This window comes from Nuphar pumila, chromosome 4 (assembly GCF_984573655.1).
Source record: "Nuphar pumila chromosome 4, dmNupPumi1.hap1.1, whole genome shotgun sequence".
Taxonomy (NCBI): domain Eukaryota; kingdom Viridiplantae; phylum Streptophyta; class Magnoliopsida; order Nymphaeales; family Nymphaeaceae; genus Nuphar; species Nuphar pumila.
Window position 1 is genome coordinate 14,078,889 of NC_143252.1, and position 17,405 is coordinate 14,096,293.

Sequence of the window (17,405 nt, forward strand, 5' to 3'; positions counted from 1 at the left end):
TAACAGAAGTCATCCTAGCTACTGGAGCAAAAGTTTCATCATAATATATTCCATACTCTTGGGAATAAACCTTGGCCACTAATCTAGCCTTATGACTCTCTAAAGTTTTGTCACTCTTGGTTTTAATTTTAAATATCCATCTACAACCTATTGTCTTCTTTCCATGAGAAAGAATCTATACCCAGGTTGTAGACTTTTCTAAGGCTTGTATTTCATCATTCATAGCACTCATCCATTCAGGATAATTCTTTGCTTGGTTGTATGACGATGATTCAATGTACGAAAATATCTTGGCCAGACAAGCTCTATATTAAGGAGTAAAATTTTTGTAGGATACAAATTGATCTAAAGGTCAATGTGTTCTTTTTTATTTTCTAAGAGTACTTGATTCTTGATTTTCTATGCTAGAATATTGTTCTAAGGCATTTGGATGTCTATCACCAGTTCTTCTATATTACATAACTAGAGGTTCACCATCAATGTCATTAGACTCACCACACTGGATGTTGGAATGGTGTTCATCATTAACAACATCATCATTACATTTAGAAAGTGATTCAAGAAAAGAGTAATCATTATTTTTTTTAATAGAAAAATTAAATTAAAAAAACTTTCTTGCTCTATAAAGGTGACATTCCTTGATATATAAAGTTTATTATTATCTTTAAGAGATTCCTCTTTGGTCACTCAATCTTCTCCACAAATAGATTTAGTGAGAATAGGTTGAGGTTTCGATAAGGAACCATCAACATAGTCCCATAAATCTTTGTCAACCAAGATCCTTTTCATAGCAGTGGCCTACATGTTATAGTTTCTCCCATCAAATTTGACAGGAACAACCATAACAACCTTTTTGGCCATTGTTATAAGAGAAGAAAGAGTAAGAGATAGAGAGAGAAGAGAGAAAATTTATGGATGACGAACTTTTTCGAAGTGATGAAGATCACGAACGCACGTTCCTCCTTCACGCACCTTGGAAAGAAAGCTACTTTACTTCAATATCACCTCAAACTCTGATACCATGTAATCAAATACAAAAAAATAATAGAATGCCTCTTACTGGCTTTACAAACACACAAAGCTATATATAAACAGAGACCATTTATGGGTCAAATACAAGAACACTGTAATAACCGATTTTTTTTTTGTATTTTCCTTTATAAAATAATATGAAATGTGAAAATGGGCCTAGGATCCGTATTTCAGATCCAGGACCCATAAGGGGGCATATATATATATATATATATATATATATATATATATATATATATATATATATATATATAGTTAATATCATATATATATAAAAAGAAATAATAAATATAAAAGTTAGTGCAGGGATCCACAGTTGGATCCAACCTGTGGATCCACATTTAGAGTAAGTCATGGATCCAATTCACGGACCCAAATCGGCAAAGGATCCATTGGCCCTGATAGTGAAAGGATACCGGGTCTCGGACCCGGGCCGCGCCTCCCCCGTAGCAGGTAAGTAACGAAAAAAAAAAAAGGGAACTCTTGGACCCGGATCGGACCCGACCCGGATCCATAACCCGGTAGGGTTTTAAAACCCTGCCCGAGTGTTTCCCTTTCCTCCCTGTAGCCGCCTCGCACGAGAGGGGCTCCCCGTAACCGACGGAGCCACGACCTTCTTCCCCTGCTGTGTCGAGTTTTGTTTCGTGTTGTGTTAGTTCAAGCTATCCCCTCTCGTGCACAGAAACTAATTTTGTTACTTTTGGATTAGGACTTCTTTCTATATTAAATAGAGAGAGGCAAAAAGGAAAAATTACAACTAAGTCCTTATGAAAACAAAAATTCAAAACACCTCTAATATAAAAGAACTTAAACTAAAAACCACCTATTCTCAAAAGTCCTGTGAAAATAAACCGTTTTAACTAGTTACTTTTCTTCATCCTTTTTATGATATCGCAGTTATTCAGTAACTGGGTTTACTGCTTTTTGCCTTACCAGGGGATCCATATATGAGTGCTCCTGCTGTTCAGCCTTTTTATTCCTTTCCCACTTACTTTGTCCTTCTACACTTACCTTGTTCTTCTAGAGTGCTTTGAAAGGATTCATGTAACCAAACTTCCAATAACTGCATACTATTCTACGAGTAGAAGCATGCATTTACAATCCTTGATTTCACCTAGTTATTGGTTTGCACTTCAAAGCATCAGAGTTAATTCTTTTTCTGGTTAGCGTCGATTTAAAAGAGGAAACTACACGCATGAGATCTATCACAAAGATTCTTTGTGAAAGCCATTTGGACGGGGTGTTGTTGGCTTCATGGGTTAGTTTTGTTTTCTGTTGGCCCAGTTTAGCATGAGTATACTGATTTCTTTGGTATGGATATATATATTCATGTATTAAGAGCCCAGTTGATGGTTCAACAGCATGTTTGACTTGTCGATCAACATCATGTTTGGTTTATGTCAATTTTAACTCTGACAAGGCAGATATCAACAAATCTTTAATCTCTTCATTGTCTCTGGTATTTGTGAACTTTCTTTTGGTTTCTGTCTGCGGACCCTTTCCTTTATTCTCTGGATTATGCCAACAATTCGCCTTGATATGTCTCTTCTTGTTACAAAAGAAGCAAGTAGGAATAGATCTTGGTCCCTGCGCATGAGCTGGCATGTTTGGAGTGGGAAGCAAACCACACCCTCCGTGTCCACTTCGCCCTTGTCTTCCTCGTCCCCGTCCTCTACCATAAGTCACTCCTGTGGTTAAAACTTCTTGAGTATTTGGATGATTATGAGTTTCTTCAGAGAATCCCTTCAGAGTCATTTCATACTGGATCAATTTGGCTCGTAACTCATCGAAGGTGAGAAGAACAAGAAGGCGCAGTAGTGATGTAACTATCATATTGTAGTCAGATCCCAATCCACTCAGAGTTTGTTGCACCATGTCATTATCACTAACGGCACACCCTATAACTGCAAGTTGGTCTGTGATAATCTTTATCTTGTTCAAATATTCCATGATGGTCATAGAATCTTTTCTTAGCAACTGAAATTCCCTTTTTAGAAAAATCACTCTTGCTTGAGAAACCTGCGAATACGTCTGAATCAGTCGTTCCCAGAGTTGTAGCGATGTACAGTTGTCAGAAATGGCAACGAGAATCTCTTGAGACAGAGTTGATGTGATGTATGCAACAACTAATTGATCTTTCCTTTCCCAATTGAGGAATTCAACATTTTTGACATACACGATTGAACTCGCCCCTTGGTCATCTTTTTCTTCTCTCGGGATAAATTCTGGTGGGACTGAAGTGGTTCCATCCAGGTGACCTAAGAGGCCTTGACTCCTTATGAAAGGAATAATTTGTCTCTTCCAAATCAAGAAATTTGAGATGTTTAACTTTTCATAAACAAGCTGGTTAAGAAAACTTGAAGAAAGGTTTGATTGAGAGTGATAAGAATCCATTAAGAATTAGAATCAACAGAAGTATCCACAAAAATTCTAACCCTCTTTTTTTTTTGGAACAGAGGGTCGTAAATTGACAGAATCAAAGGATGCAGGAACTCAGGTTCAACTTGTCAAAACTGCTATTCAACGATATGTGAAAAACACCTTCACACATTAAATATATTTGCATAAATAAGAATCAGGAAGGAAACTATACAGTAAACATATATTTGAATGTGCAAGTACGAGGAGAAGGGTGGACCCAAGAAGATCGAACAGACAAGCAATAACGAAATGTCAAACAGGCAATATCAATAAAAGAAACAGGGATCGTGATTGGTCTGGTGTTTCACGTGAGTCAATTTCAGCGATTCACGTGAAACACAACCACTCCTTTTACGGTTTGGGTTCGCGTGAACAGAATTCACGTGAGCCTCAGATCCAAGAGTGAAACAGACCCACTTGAGGTATGGGTGCACAGAATAATTCAGGAAAGAGAAGAAGAATGAGAGAAGAAGAAGAGAAAAGAAGAAGAGTAGATAAGGGGTAAAAAAACTTTAAAATTTCGATTGGATGTCAGAACCTGTTTAGAAGGGATGAGGGCTTCAGATTGGCTGTTGATGGGTTTGGCTGAAGGAGATGGAGAGGACTTGCTGAAGGAGCTGTTGATGGGTTCGGCTGAAGGAGATGAAGAGGGCTCGCTGAAGGAGCTGTTGATGGGTTCGGCTGAAGGAGATGAAGGTGGCTCGCTGATGAAGACGTGTTGCACCTGACGAGAACCTTTTCCGGCCCTTAGACAGATCTCAGCTTTGATACCATCTTAGAATTCCACCTTGGTACCTGCATTGAGAAAACGAGAGAGAGAGAGAGAGAGAGAGAGACGAAGAAAGGATTACGAGAAGGGGGTTGCGGCTCACGATTTCTTCATAACAGAAATCGTGACCTAATGCCTATAATAATACACTTAAGTGTACACAGTGGGTCGGGTCGGGTCTGGTGTATTATCCGAACCCGGATACAAATAAAAAAACATACAAATAAAAAACAGACTTATACATGAATGGAATTCGGATCTAGTACAGGATCCAGACCCGAAACACTATTCACCTTTTTCAGTATACTCATACATCTGAATATGTTTCACTGTTTCAGACTTAACGAGTTGTATACACATGCATCTGAAAATATGCATATGAATATGTTTTACTCTTTCAAACTTAACGAGTTGCATACACATGCATATGAAAATATATTCTTGATTCAGATTTGCCGCGTTTCATATGCATGCAGCTGAATATATTTTTACTCAGATTTGTCGAGTTTTGTATGCATGCAACTGAATATATTTTTATTCAGATCTGCCGAGTACATGTATATGTAGTTTTGGTTCAGATCTTGTAAACACCCCAAATTTTCACTCACCTTCCTAATATATCTATCAATCATCATATTTCAGTTCTTTAGAAGCAATGAAGGGCAAAATGGTCATTTTCCAAGATTGAACCTTGCAGAAAGTCCTAAATTCCATTCTCGAGTCTCAAAACCTCTCTATTTAGACTCAAAGACATCTTCAAATTACAAATCCTCCAAATCTCATGCTTAACCAAAAGTCAGAATTTTCAAATCCAAATTCAGAGTGACAACTTTGTAGGACATGTCTTTGCATAACATCGCATGAGCATTTCATATCACTGCACTGCACAGCATGTCATTTCGAGGTCCAGAACTCTCGATTTCAAAATTATCAATCCAGATTTGAATTTCAACTATTTTCAAAATTGATTTCAAAACCCTGGGTCTTCAAAGTTATCAATTCTTCCCATTGTACCCCTAGGGCTCTGAATTTCAAAATAGTTTCTCAAGAAAACAATCTGGATAATTTTCAATACAATTCAACTCAGATTTTGCCTTTTTGTCAGCTATTTCAACTATCTTTTTTTACAAAATCGCCCTACAGGGGCCAACTCTTTCCAAAAAATTCTGTTTTACCAATTAGTCCAGATTTTATGAAAATTCCAAAAAGAGGTTTTACTGTCTTGTTCTTAGTTCAATAAAGAAGCAATATGGGACCCACATTGAGGTGGTGTCACATAGGCTTTTCTTTTGAAAATTTTGAATTTTGAAAAACCCAAAAATATAGGAGCCTTGTCCCCTGAATGGGCGCCACTTGTCCTTTCTCTCTCCTCCCATTCATCTGCCAAGTGTCAGTGTGGGGCTACCTTAAGAAGCCGCAACATGTCATTCCATGCCATGTGTCAGTGTCCACCATCTTCAGACGGCGCCATGTGTCATTCCATAGATCACCCTAAGATGCCAAGTGTCATGTGTTGTCCTGTCCAGAAAAAGTAGGCTTGTCTCCTCTGAGGTGGCGCCATTTGGAATGTGTCTCCTGCAGAGGACACATGTCAATCTCTCATTTTCTCAGAAAAAGCAAATGCCATGTGTCATCCTCTGCTCTTCTCAGAAAAAGCAGATGACACATGTCTTCCTTCTACTTTTCTCAGAAAAGTAGATGACACATGTCATCTCCAGCTTCCTTCAGAAAAAGTAGAGGACATGTCACTCCTGGCTTTCTTCAGAAAAGCAACCATTCAAAAATTTTCAGACAAGGTGGCGAAAATCCTGGAGTTCTACCTTTTTCTACTTTGAATATGAGGGCGCCACATGTTCCTTGCTTTTCCCTTCTGCCACATGGCGTTGTAGGAGCCACTCTGAGGAAATGCCACATGTCCATCCTTCATTCCTCCAGGGTCAACCTCCATTTGATATTCAAATTCTCCTCTGAGGTGGCGCCATTTGAGAGAACTCCTCCAGACAGCTGACACTTGTCTGCCACATGTCCAGACCTCCCTGCATCAGAAAAAGTAGAAAACCCCCCCTTTGAGGTGGCGCATTCTGCTTCCTCCATTCCTGTTCTCCTGCCACATGGTAGTGTGGAGCAACTTGGAGGGGGCGCCACATGTCAGCCTCTCCTTTCCTGCAGAAAAGTAGAATTTGAATTCCTCTGAGGTGGCACAGTATGCTTCCTCCACTCCTGTCCTTCTGACACATGTCAAGCACCTCCAGAGATGGCGCCACATGGCATGCTCCTATTGTTTTCAGCTTTACGCCTCAAATCTCCTTTTGAGGTGGCGTCAATCCAGAGTCCCACTTGGCTTCAAATTTTATTTTTATTTTATTTTTAATAAAAGTAGCCCACCATGAGGTGGCGCCACCTGAGGACTCCCTACAAAAGGCGATTTTGAATTTCAAACTCCAAGAGAGCACCCTCTGAGGTGGCGCCATCTGGGAGCTTCCTGCAGAGAAAATCAAGCACCCAAATTTTAAAAAATTTCAAATCCTGCTGAGGTGTCTCACCCACAAATTTCCTATTTTATTTTCTCAAAAAAAAAATCAAAATAGCACCCCCTGAGATGGCGCCACATGGAGGGCTCAGATTGAGCCTGTTTGAAATTCAAAATTTTTCAGAAAATCTATAAAAACAAGGCTCCACGCCCAGCATGGGGAGACCATTTTTTGAGAGCTTCCTTTTGGACTTGGAAATTCGACCTAGCCTTCTTGAGAACCCGATTTTGAACTTTGGAATTCACGCCCCCTTTGGCCCAGTGGAGAAGGTGAAGTAGATCGATCTTGGTGAATCATTCGAAGCCCAGAGCGAAGGACGAACGAAGCTCGTGACAGCCGTCCCTTTCAAGAGCTTCAACGCTGCCTAACGAAGCAAGGTGCACCTCATTTCCTCTTGAGTTGATTTCATAATTCGATTCGGGAGTCGTTTGAAGAAAGAGCTCATCCGAGAGATGGATTGAGTTATTCTCATAAAACGACATATATAAAAATACATGATTATGCTTCCTTGATGATTTTTAGCATTCATGCATTTAGCTAGATTTAATTTGCATTTTATTTCGTTTATTTAGCATGTTTCATGAATTAATTAGGATTAATTTAGCATTTATTTCAATTCTGCTCATTTTCAGTAGTTCTCTGTTTTTGTCAGTCAGTCCACACGTCATTTCATGCATTTATTTTTTATTAAAAATCCCAAAAAAATCATGTAATGCGCCCTTAGGTGTCCCTAAAATTGTGCCAAAAATTCAGAAGCATTTGAATTCGTTTACTGCGGTAAACGTTCAAAAAGGTGAGTCGGGTTTTATTACCCGGGATGAATTTTAAAATGTCTTTTCCGACTTGTAAAATCGAGATCTCCCTCATGGGAGATCCGATTTTCGATCCAAAAGATGTTCTGAACTCGGAAGGATGTCTAGTTTTTAACCTGATTTTATCAGATTTTTCTGAATTTTTTTAATGTCTGACAAAAATCCGAGAGTTCGGGACACGTGTCAGAGCCTGATTTGGGCCTCTAAGACTTTGGATCAACTTAGGTCGATGGGTTCTCTTTGGGTATTGCTCCAAATCCAAAACTGTAAAAAGTGAATGTTATGTCCGAGATGTCCTCTGTTTGCATCTGAAAGCTTGTGATTTTTAGAACAGTCGTGATACCTGTTTCGAATTTTTCTTGTCAGTCCTCTGTTTGGTCACATTTGTCTGTTCTATCAATTTAGGAATGAAAATTTATATTTTTATCCGTGTTTCTGTTAATCAACTGCCGAAGTCATGAACATGAAAGTTGTTCATGTAGGTGTCGTGAGTAGCTCTGTTAAATATCAGAAATTTTCAGGGTTGTTTTCTATTTTTTAGCATTTTATATCAGATTAGGGTGATTTTTACCTCTGTCAGAACTAAATCCCTGTTACTGAACTCACCATGGCTCAAATCCCGAGGCTGTAAAAATAAAAAATGTTCCATTTCGGGTCCTTTAACAGTCTGCAAAATATCAGAAGTTTTCATGGTGTAAATCTTGCATTATCATGTTAAGCAGGGCATTTGGGTCGGATTCATAGGCAAAATCCACCATTTTAGGATTTTCTTCAAATTTTAGCATTTAAATCATATCATTTCGTGATTTTTAGCATTCTAGGCTGTTTATCAGAGTAAGTAGATGCTTCATACCGAATTTGATGTAATTTGGAATCCATTTGAGGCTTGATTTACCCATAATATCAAAACAGGGCCCCGCGGGACCCGAATCCAAGCGAAATTCGTCATTTTGGATAAATTGCAAAATGTCAAATTCTGATTTTACAGTCTTAATATGTTTAGCAGCATGTCATTATGCCTCATATTGCATTTCATCATCATTTGATTCAATTTGAATTTCAAAATCTCAATTTTACCAAGTTTTCCTTCAAAAAAACCTGATTTTAAAAATATAACTTTATAATTAGGGGTATTTTGATCATTTTGACCACCATTTCGAATTTCAAACTATTTTCCACCGAATTTCTTGCATTTACATTATTTCAAATATCAAGGAAGCATGAAAATAGGGTTTATATCCAATTAAGTCCAATAATTTCACAATATTATTGGAAAATCTTGGAAAAACCCACATATTTGAGCTAACCCCATTTCAAGTTTGGCAGGGACATTCAAAAGAAGGAGCTGAAGTCTGCGAATTTCCATTTATTTCATTTACTTAGTGATGTAATAATGTAAATTTTGGAATTAGATTTTAATTTTCTGCTTAGACTAGGATGCATATCATATAGTTTAAATTTATGCAATATCCTGCTTATATGATTCATGCATTTTTTATTTCAAAAGCACTATGGATGTTCACGAATGGCACGTGCACCAACTCTTAGGGAGTTGATGAACTCGGTGGAATCCATATTTACGGCCCTAGTCGGAATATGGACGAGACCCAGATCCATCATCTTTCTACTAGTCACATTGAGCCTACACTCTTAGGCTATCTTAAAAATGCACATCATATTTTCAATATTTTCAAAGTATTGTGCATTAAATCAACTAAACCCTGAACATATTCATGGCCACAGTCAAAATATGTGAAGGATTTATTTTGACTTAATACACATTTTCCAACAAATTTCTTAGAAAATCTTCCAAAATGCATTCATACACTCATGTCATTTGCATCATGAAATCATTGATTTTCTCATGATTTTCTTAAGAAAATTTCATTTCAAGAAAATCGATTTCTCAAGAAACTCTGAAGATTTTTCAAAATTGGTTTTCCCAAGTCAAGTTTTTCCACAGTTTTCTATGGAAAAGGTTATTTTTTTCAAGATTTTCAAAAGGAGTTTTCCAATCTTTCTCCAAGATCAAAATCGATTTCCAAGTATTTCAAGGGTAAAATTCTCAGGATTTCAATTTCCCAAGTTTTGAATTTTCTTCTCCAATGAGTTTTCCTATAAATTTTCCATCATTTTCCTAAGAAAATTCTCAAAGTCCAAGTTTTCTTGAGAAGTGTTTCCTTTTTCAAATGTTCACCTTTTCTCAAGAATCACTTCTATTTTCCCAGGATTTTCAACTATTCATGATTTTCCCACATCTTTATGAGCTTTCTCGTGATTTCAAAACCCCTTTTTCATCTGAGTTTCCTGAGAAATTGACTTTCACCTTTTTCCTGAGAAATATTTTTCAACTCCAAAGGTTTTCCAAGCATACATCATGTTTTCCAACTTACATTTTCCAAAATCTCATAGCACATGCCTGAATTCTCTGTGCATTTAGGATAGAACACGATTTTGATGATTTAACTAAGTCAAGCATAGTTTTGGTCCTTGGTTCGATTACCCCTGTTAAAGGCGGCAGGAACGGTCGAACCTCGTACCGACAGGTCGAGCCCCATCCCATGGATTTTCCCGCAATTTTCAAAACGGAGGTGAGTATTTCAAAACAATTTCCAAAATCCGGTCAAGTTTGAAGCGCGAAAGCGTTTCCCTCTTTCTCTTCCGCAAGAGAGGGAAGACGGGAAAAATTTCGCGACGATAACAGATCTGCCGAGTACATGTAAATATAGTTTTGGTTTAGATCTGTCGAGTATAGATACATACTGATTTGGTTCAGATCTGTGAGTACATGTACATGCTGATTTGGTTCAGATCTGCCAAATATATACTCATACTGATTTGGTTTAGATCTGCCGAATACATATTCATATTGATTTGGTTCAAATCTGCCGAGTATACACTCATTGATTTGATTCAGATCTGCTGAGTATATGCTCATACTAATTTGGTTCAGATCTGTCAAGTTATATGTTTATGCATATGAGTATTTTATCTTGATTCAAATTGGTCATGTTACCCTGTTGTACATGTTGTACACACGACTCTTTTTGGTCTAGCCGACCCATGTACATGATTTTAATCATGTACATGGATCAGCCAGTGTGTTGTCCATGCGAGTACACAGGTCTGGCCAACCTATGTACATGAATACGATCATGCACGTGGATTAGTCAGCATGCTGCCCACGGGGTATAAGTCTGGCGGACCCATATACATGTTCATGAACATGTACACGGATCAGCCAGTAGGGCCAGTACATGTTTGATTGTGGTCTAGCCAACATGTTGTTTGCTTGTATATTTTCAGCCTGGCCGACCCATGTGATTATGTACATGGATCAGCCCTAGCTATTGGCTTGATTATCGGACCAACAGAAGTAAAAGTTCTGCACAGGTGATTTGAGTACATGAAATTGGTCATGTACATGTTTAAGAATGATATATGTATTCTTTTTTAGATGATACATAAACCTAATCATGATTTGATCAGTTTGCAATTGTGCATATCATACGCATGAATATGAAATTTATTTGATGTTTGCATGACTGTGATTATATGCATGTTTGGTTGATTATGCATGAAATTGATTATGAATGGTGTATTTTGGAAGCATTGTAATTGCATAGGTACGTGTTAGGTTTAATGTGTATTCATATTTGGTATTTTGAATGTTCATTGTGAACATGAAATTTTTACCTCTCGGCCACAGTTTTAAGAAGATTCAGCCACTTTGTCTAGGGGTGGTGTCGTTGACTCAACTATAGTTATTGGTATACCAAGAAAGTGACGTCAATGGTTGAGGATTTGCATTGATGTCCCAGCATTAGGTGAGGATTCCTAATGTTCTTATGGGAGGAATCTACAAGTGGAGCTCTCTCTCTCTAAATCAAATTATAGAAGCTCTTCAACCTCTTCTTAAGGGAGCTATTTCTGGTGCCGCCGTATCCACTCCTCCTCCAGGTAAAACTTCTTGGCTTTTAGATTCGGGTGCATCTTTTCATATATCTCCAAACATCTCTTCTCTTTCCGAATATTCTAAAAGTTTGTCACCATCTTTTGTTTCAACCGCGGATGGCACTTCTCTTAAAATTAAGGGGATTGAAAACTTTGAAACTCAAAATTTCTTTATTCCCAAAATTAGATTTATATCTAAATTGAATTTGAACTTACTTTCCGTCTCTCAACTCTCGGACCTTGGATGTGATATTCAATTTTCATCTAATAAGTGTTTAATACAGGATTACCGGTCCAGAAAGTTGATTGGGGAAGGCTCTAGGAAGGGAGACTTGTACTATGTGGATTCTCTCCAAATCTCAAAAACCCTTTTTTGTAATGTGGCCCAATATAAAGACATAAATGTTTGGCACAAAAGACTTGGTCATCCCAACATCACCAAGTTATCCTATTTGCATTTTATTAAAAATCTCGGAAAAATGAGAAGTATGTCTTTTGAACAAAGATCTATGTTTACCACAAAACCTTTTGAAATTGTTCATTCGGATGTTTGGGGACCGACACCCGTCATATCCAAGGGAGGCTTTGCCTATTATGTGATTTTTGTGGATGATTTTTCTCGATATTGTTTGATATATTTCCTTATAAATCATATCATATGATAATTAAGAATCAATTTAATAGTAATTTAAAGATTTTTAGGACCGATTCCAGAGGCGAATATCTTTCCAATGAATTTAAGAAATATCTTGAAGACTATGGTATTGTCCATCAAAGATCGTGTCCTAAGACCCCACAACAAAATGGGTTAGCCGAAAGGAAGCATAGGCATATCATTGAAACCACCAGAACCCTTCTTATTTCCCAAAGTATTCCAAAAAAAAATTGGGCCGAAGTGACTCTTGCTTCAGTTTATCTTATTAATCGTCTTCCATCCAAAAATTTAGATAAAATCTCTCCTTTCGAAACTCTATATGAAAAATAACCCGATTATAATAGATTGAGAGTTTTTGGTTGCAAGTGCTTTATCCTTACAGATAAGAATGATAAACTCTCACCTAAATCCATTCCTTGTGCTTTTCTTAGCTACTCTGAAACCCAAAAAGGGTTTCGATGTTATGATACTAAAAATGATAAGTTATATGTCTCAAGGAATGTAACATTTTTGGAAAATGATAGTGGTTTTGAAAAGAATGAATCTCATTTAGAAAATGCTGACTATTCCTTTCTCTTTGATCTTTTATCTAAAGATGATGATATCTCTAGTGATGATGAATCAACATATAACAGTGATAATGAAGTGGTTGAAATCAACAATAACTCTAACCCTACTATCTCTCAAGAAGAAAATATAACTAGAGACCCTATCACCTATACTCATAGAGATAGACGCACCTTTAGAAGTGCTATTGAGCAATATAGTGAACCTAGCGAATCTATCCCCCCACATCATTCAAACCTTAGAAGAACCGAGAGAACTAGAAGAACTCCCTCTAGATTCGCATCTTTTGATTCTTTCTCTCCTAAATATCGGGCTTGCTTAAGTGTCATTCACTCATATTTTGAACCGAAAATTTTTGAAGATGTCAAACGATGTATTGAATGGAGAGAAGCTATGGAAAATGAACTCAAAGCGCTTAGGAAAGCCAACAATTGGGAATTTCAAACGCTTCCCAGTGGAAAGAAAACTATAGGATGTTGATGAGTGTTCAAAGTCAAAACCAAAAATGATGGATCTCTTGAGAGGTATAAAGCTCGTCTTGTAGCTAAAGGGTATAGTCAAGAATACGGGATTGACTATGAAGAGACATTTGCTCCAGTAGCTCGTATGGTTACTGTCAGATGTTTCATCACCATTGCTTCCATTAGAAAATGAAATATTTACTAAATGAATGTCAAAAATATCTTTCTAAATGGTGATCTTAATGAAGAAGTCTTCATGGATGCTCCACCTGGTATGAAAATTCCTAAAAATAAAGTTTTTCGTCTTCGTAAAGCTCTTTATGTCTTGAAACAAGCTCCCAAGGCTTGGCACGATAGATTTAACAATGTAATGACTGAAAATGGTTTTACTTCATGTTATACTCACACTGCATTGTTTGTTAAGAAATCCGATGCAGTGATTGTTATATTACTGTTATATGTTGATGATATGTTAATAACAGGTGATGATGTCAAAGGAATCAAGAGTATTAAATCTATCCTGACTTCAAGATTTGAAATGTCAGACTTAGGATTTCTGACATATTTTTTGGGAATTGAGGTTGCATATTTTCACAGAGGCTATTTTTTGTCTCAAACTAAACTTGCTTGTGAGATTCTTGACAGATCAGGAATCACAGATGACAAGGTCTGTGAAACTCCTGAAATAGTAGGTTCAAAGATGAAGATTGATGATAGGATTCTCCTAAAAGATCTCACACCTTACCGGCAACTAGTTGGATCTTTAACGTATCTCATCATTACGAGGCCTGATATTTCTCATACAGTACATATTGCTAGTCAGTTTCAACATGCACCTACTACAGTTCATATGAGCGTCATTCTCCGCATCATCAAATACATAAAAGGTACAGTAAACAATGGGGTATTTCTATCTTTTTCTTCTGAATTGAATTTAATTGCTTATACTGACTCTGATTGGGAAGGTGACCCAAATAACCGTCACTCCACCACTGGTTTTTGCATTTTTTAGGAGAATCTTTAATTTCTTAGTGATGCAAGAAACAACATAAAGTCTCACTTTCATCCACAGAAGCCGAATATAGAGTCATGGCATCTACTACCATGGAGATTGTTTGGATTCGCAACTAGCTAGAAGATATGAATATTCAAGTTCAAGGGCCCACAAAACTATGTTGTGATAATAAAAGTGCAATTTACATTGCCAAAAATCACACATTTCATGAGCGCACGAAGCACGTTGAGATGGACTGCCACTATGTTCGTGAAGAATACTTAAGAAGAACCATAGTCCTTCTATATGTTACATCAGAATACCAACTAGCAGACTTCTTCACCAAAGCGTTGTGCTCTCCAAGATTTAACTTCCTTCTTGGCAAACTTTGAGGGGGGTGTTAAATAATATAACATAATTTAATATGTAATCTCATAGTTTTAGTTTACTTTTAAGTTTAGTTAGGATTAGGTTAGTTTATTTAACAAGGTTAGGTTTCTTTTTTTTTAGTTTATTTTTGGACTTATTTGGCTTTATGCTTTTTTGACCAAAGTCAAAAAGCATAAAGTAGAGAAAGCAATTGGACTTCCAACAGCTCTATTTAGAGTCGTTGGGAGCCCAACACTCCCTCATTCCCTCTCTCCAACAACAACAACAACAACAACTACGCCTTCATCCCAAAACAATTGGGGTCGACGATATGAACCAACAAAGAAAATCATTATGGGTCTTCCACATGAATCTTTCTCCTCCATTCATTTCTATCCAATGCCATGTCCTCGGTGAGGTTCAAAGCATTCATATCCTTTCTTATCACCTTCATCCATGTCTTCCTAGGCCTACCCCGACCTCTTTTAACTAATATATTTTTCCATTTCTCCATCCTTCTAACTGGAGCATCATTAGGCCTTCGTCGAATATGTCCAAACCACCGTAAACGATTCTCTCTCATCTTATTTTCAATGGGTGCAACGCCTACCTTCTTACGTATCTCCTCGTTCTGAATCTTATCTTTTATTGTATTTCCACACATCCATCTCAGCATACGCATCTCAGCTACACTCATTTTTTGAATATGATGTATCTTGGCAGCCCAACATTCCGTACTATATAGTAAAGCGGGCCTAATAGTCGTCCTATAAAACTTTCCCTTCAACCGCAATGGCATTCTACGATCGCACAACACTCCAGTTGCACTCTTCCACTTCATCCACCCAACCTTTATCCTATGATTTACATCTCCATCAATTTCTCCATACTTTTGAATGATAGATCCCAAATATGGGGTGTTACCCCCTTGTAACTTACACTTTTGTAAAGCCCCCTTTTGGGACCCAAGATATTGAAGTTGATATTTTTTTACGTTTGTGCATTTGTATCCATGCATTTGTGCACTTGTGAGAGTTCTCCTTTTATGCCTTTGTGTTTCTAGTATTGTGTTTATACACAAAATCTCTTTTTATAGAGATTTTCACAGAATACCCACCTCTACCCAGAAATGATAGAAGTTGCTGACCCTAGAGAACTTATCCAAGTTGAATAATATAAAGTTGTATTTTTTCTTCTTTATCCTAAGGCTAGAGAAAATAACTTGAAAACCATCCAAGCTTGCCATGTCTACCCTTTACCAGTTGAACCAGAAAGGGGAATGTTATCTGCAATGTGCAGATGGATGAGGAAAATAATAGGTACATCCACAGCTTCATAAAAACCAACTTCCACCATCTTCTATCACTTTCAAATATATTAGACCATATGAATGCCTTGGTCAAGGCTTGTTTGCAATAAAACATGCTTGAATCAAGATATCTGAAATTTGAATATTTCAAAGAAAACGAAAATAGATGGTTTGGACCTAAATTACCGACAAAATCATCTATACAGATAATAGATCAACCATTAGAAATGCATCTATACAGACCACTCCACTTGACACCAAAACTGTACTTCGCATATCTGCACCATTTATGCACTTCATAGCTTTTTCTTTTTTATGGGCAAGCTGGAGGATAACCCCTATTGGATATCATTCAACCCTTGTAAGCTCATAGTGATTAGTAAACTTTAGTCGAAATGATTTTATGATGCCACAAACCAGTTATCTTCAGATACAATTCTCTGTCGATAGCTAGCTATAGCAAGTGGATTGTGTTCTGCCATAAAAGTTTTACTTTCTAATTTAACTTGGCTAAACTCCAAGAAGATCCCATTATAGTTATGATCAGGTACCTATAATAAGAACAGAACAGCACTAAAGCCTTAGTAGTTCTGGGACATGTAAGCATTACATAAAACTCAAAGTTGAGGCATTGTCCTAATACTAGTTTCTCTTTCAAATCTATAGGGTCCTTCACATAGAATTCCATAATGTTAGTAGATTTCAATTTCTTATACTCAAAAGCAATTCATTTGAAGACCATTACCATTATTTACACTCCTAAGTCGTATTCTATGCCTTGTAAAAGATCTTATTTAGCATCAGAAACTTTTATAAGACCAACTTAAAAGCAAATTATTCTCTAGTACTCATACTCAAAAGCAAGTGCATACTAAATAGATTATGTGCTCATAGCAAATGCAAATGCAACCATTGAACGTCCTTAATGATGAAGACGTCCTTAATGATGAAGACCAAAAGTAAGTCATACCGTGAGCCTGAATAAAACTAAGCATATTTATGCATCAAAAACCACTCCTATAACATGAGTAAGGCTTCTAGTTTTAAATCTCAGAATACTTGACAAAGTAATATGGCCACACAAGGTTATGCAATTGTCTGGAATTTAGCCATTTGTAAGCTTTCAGATAATATGCTTCATGACAAGCAAACCAAGAAAAAGTTGAGAACATACCAAAAAGAAGACAATCCTGCCAGGAAGATAGCCACTTATATTATTCACCTGATTCACCAAAGAAAAAATCAAGAACCATATCAAGGAATGTGCAATTAGAATGAGAGGACGAAATTTAAATTTAATGTCAAATGTTCTGCAACTAAATAATAGATGATTATGCTGAAGTAGCAACATACTAGTATACATGGCATGAATTTTTTATTCTTCTTTTTTCGTTTTCTTCATAGCATTGAATAAGAGTATCTTTTCCAATTTGACCTCCACAACCATGAAGTGTCAGAGAGTAGGAGAGAGACGGCAATGAGACTAATAGGAGGAGCTCTGAAGGTGGACTATAGTTGTACGAGCTCCATT

General features: G+C 37.1%; 1 protein-coding gene across 2 annotated transcripts in view; it reads right to left on the reverse strand.

Moving 5' to 3' along the window:
- Positions 1-17,405, reverse strand: part of LOC149839445 (6-phosphofructo-2-kinase/fructose-2,6-bisphosphatase-like) — a 200,072-nt gene that overhangs the window by 63,719 nt on the left and 118,948 nt on the right. For both annotated transcript variants that reach the window (XR_016431325.1, XM_090002555.1), the window contains exon 15: positions 17,049-17,096. Coding sequence is in view for 1 of the 2 variants with exons in the window: in XM_090002555.1 (XP_089858681.1) it covers positions 17,049-17,096 (48 nt within the window). In the remaining variant the exon portion in view is untranslated. The remainder of the gene's footprint in view (positions 1-17,048; positions 17,097-17,405) is intronic.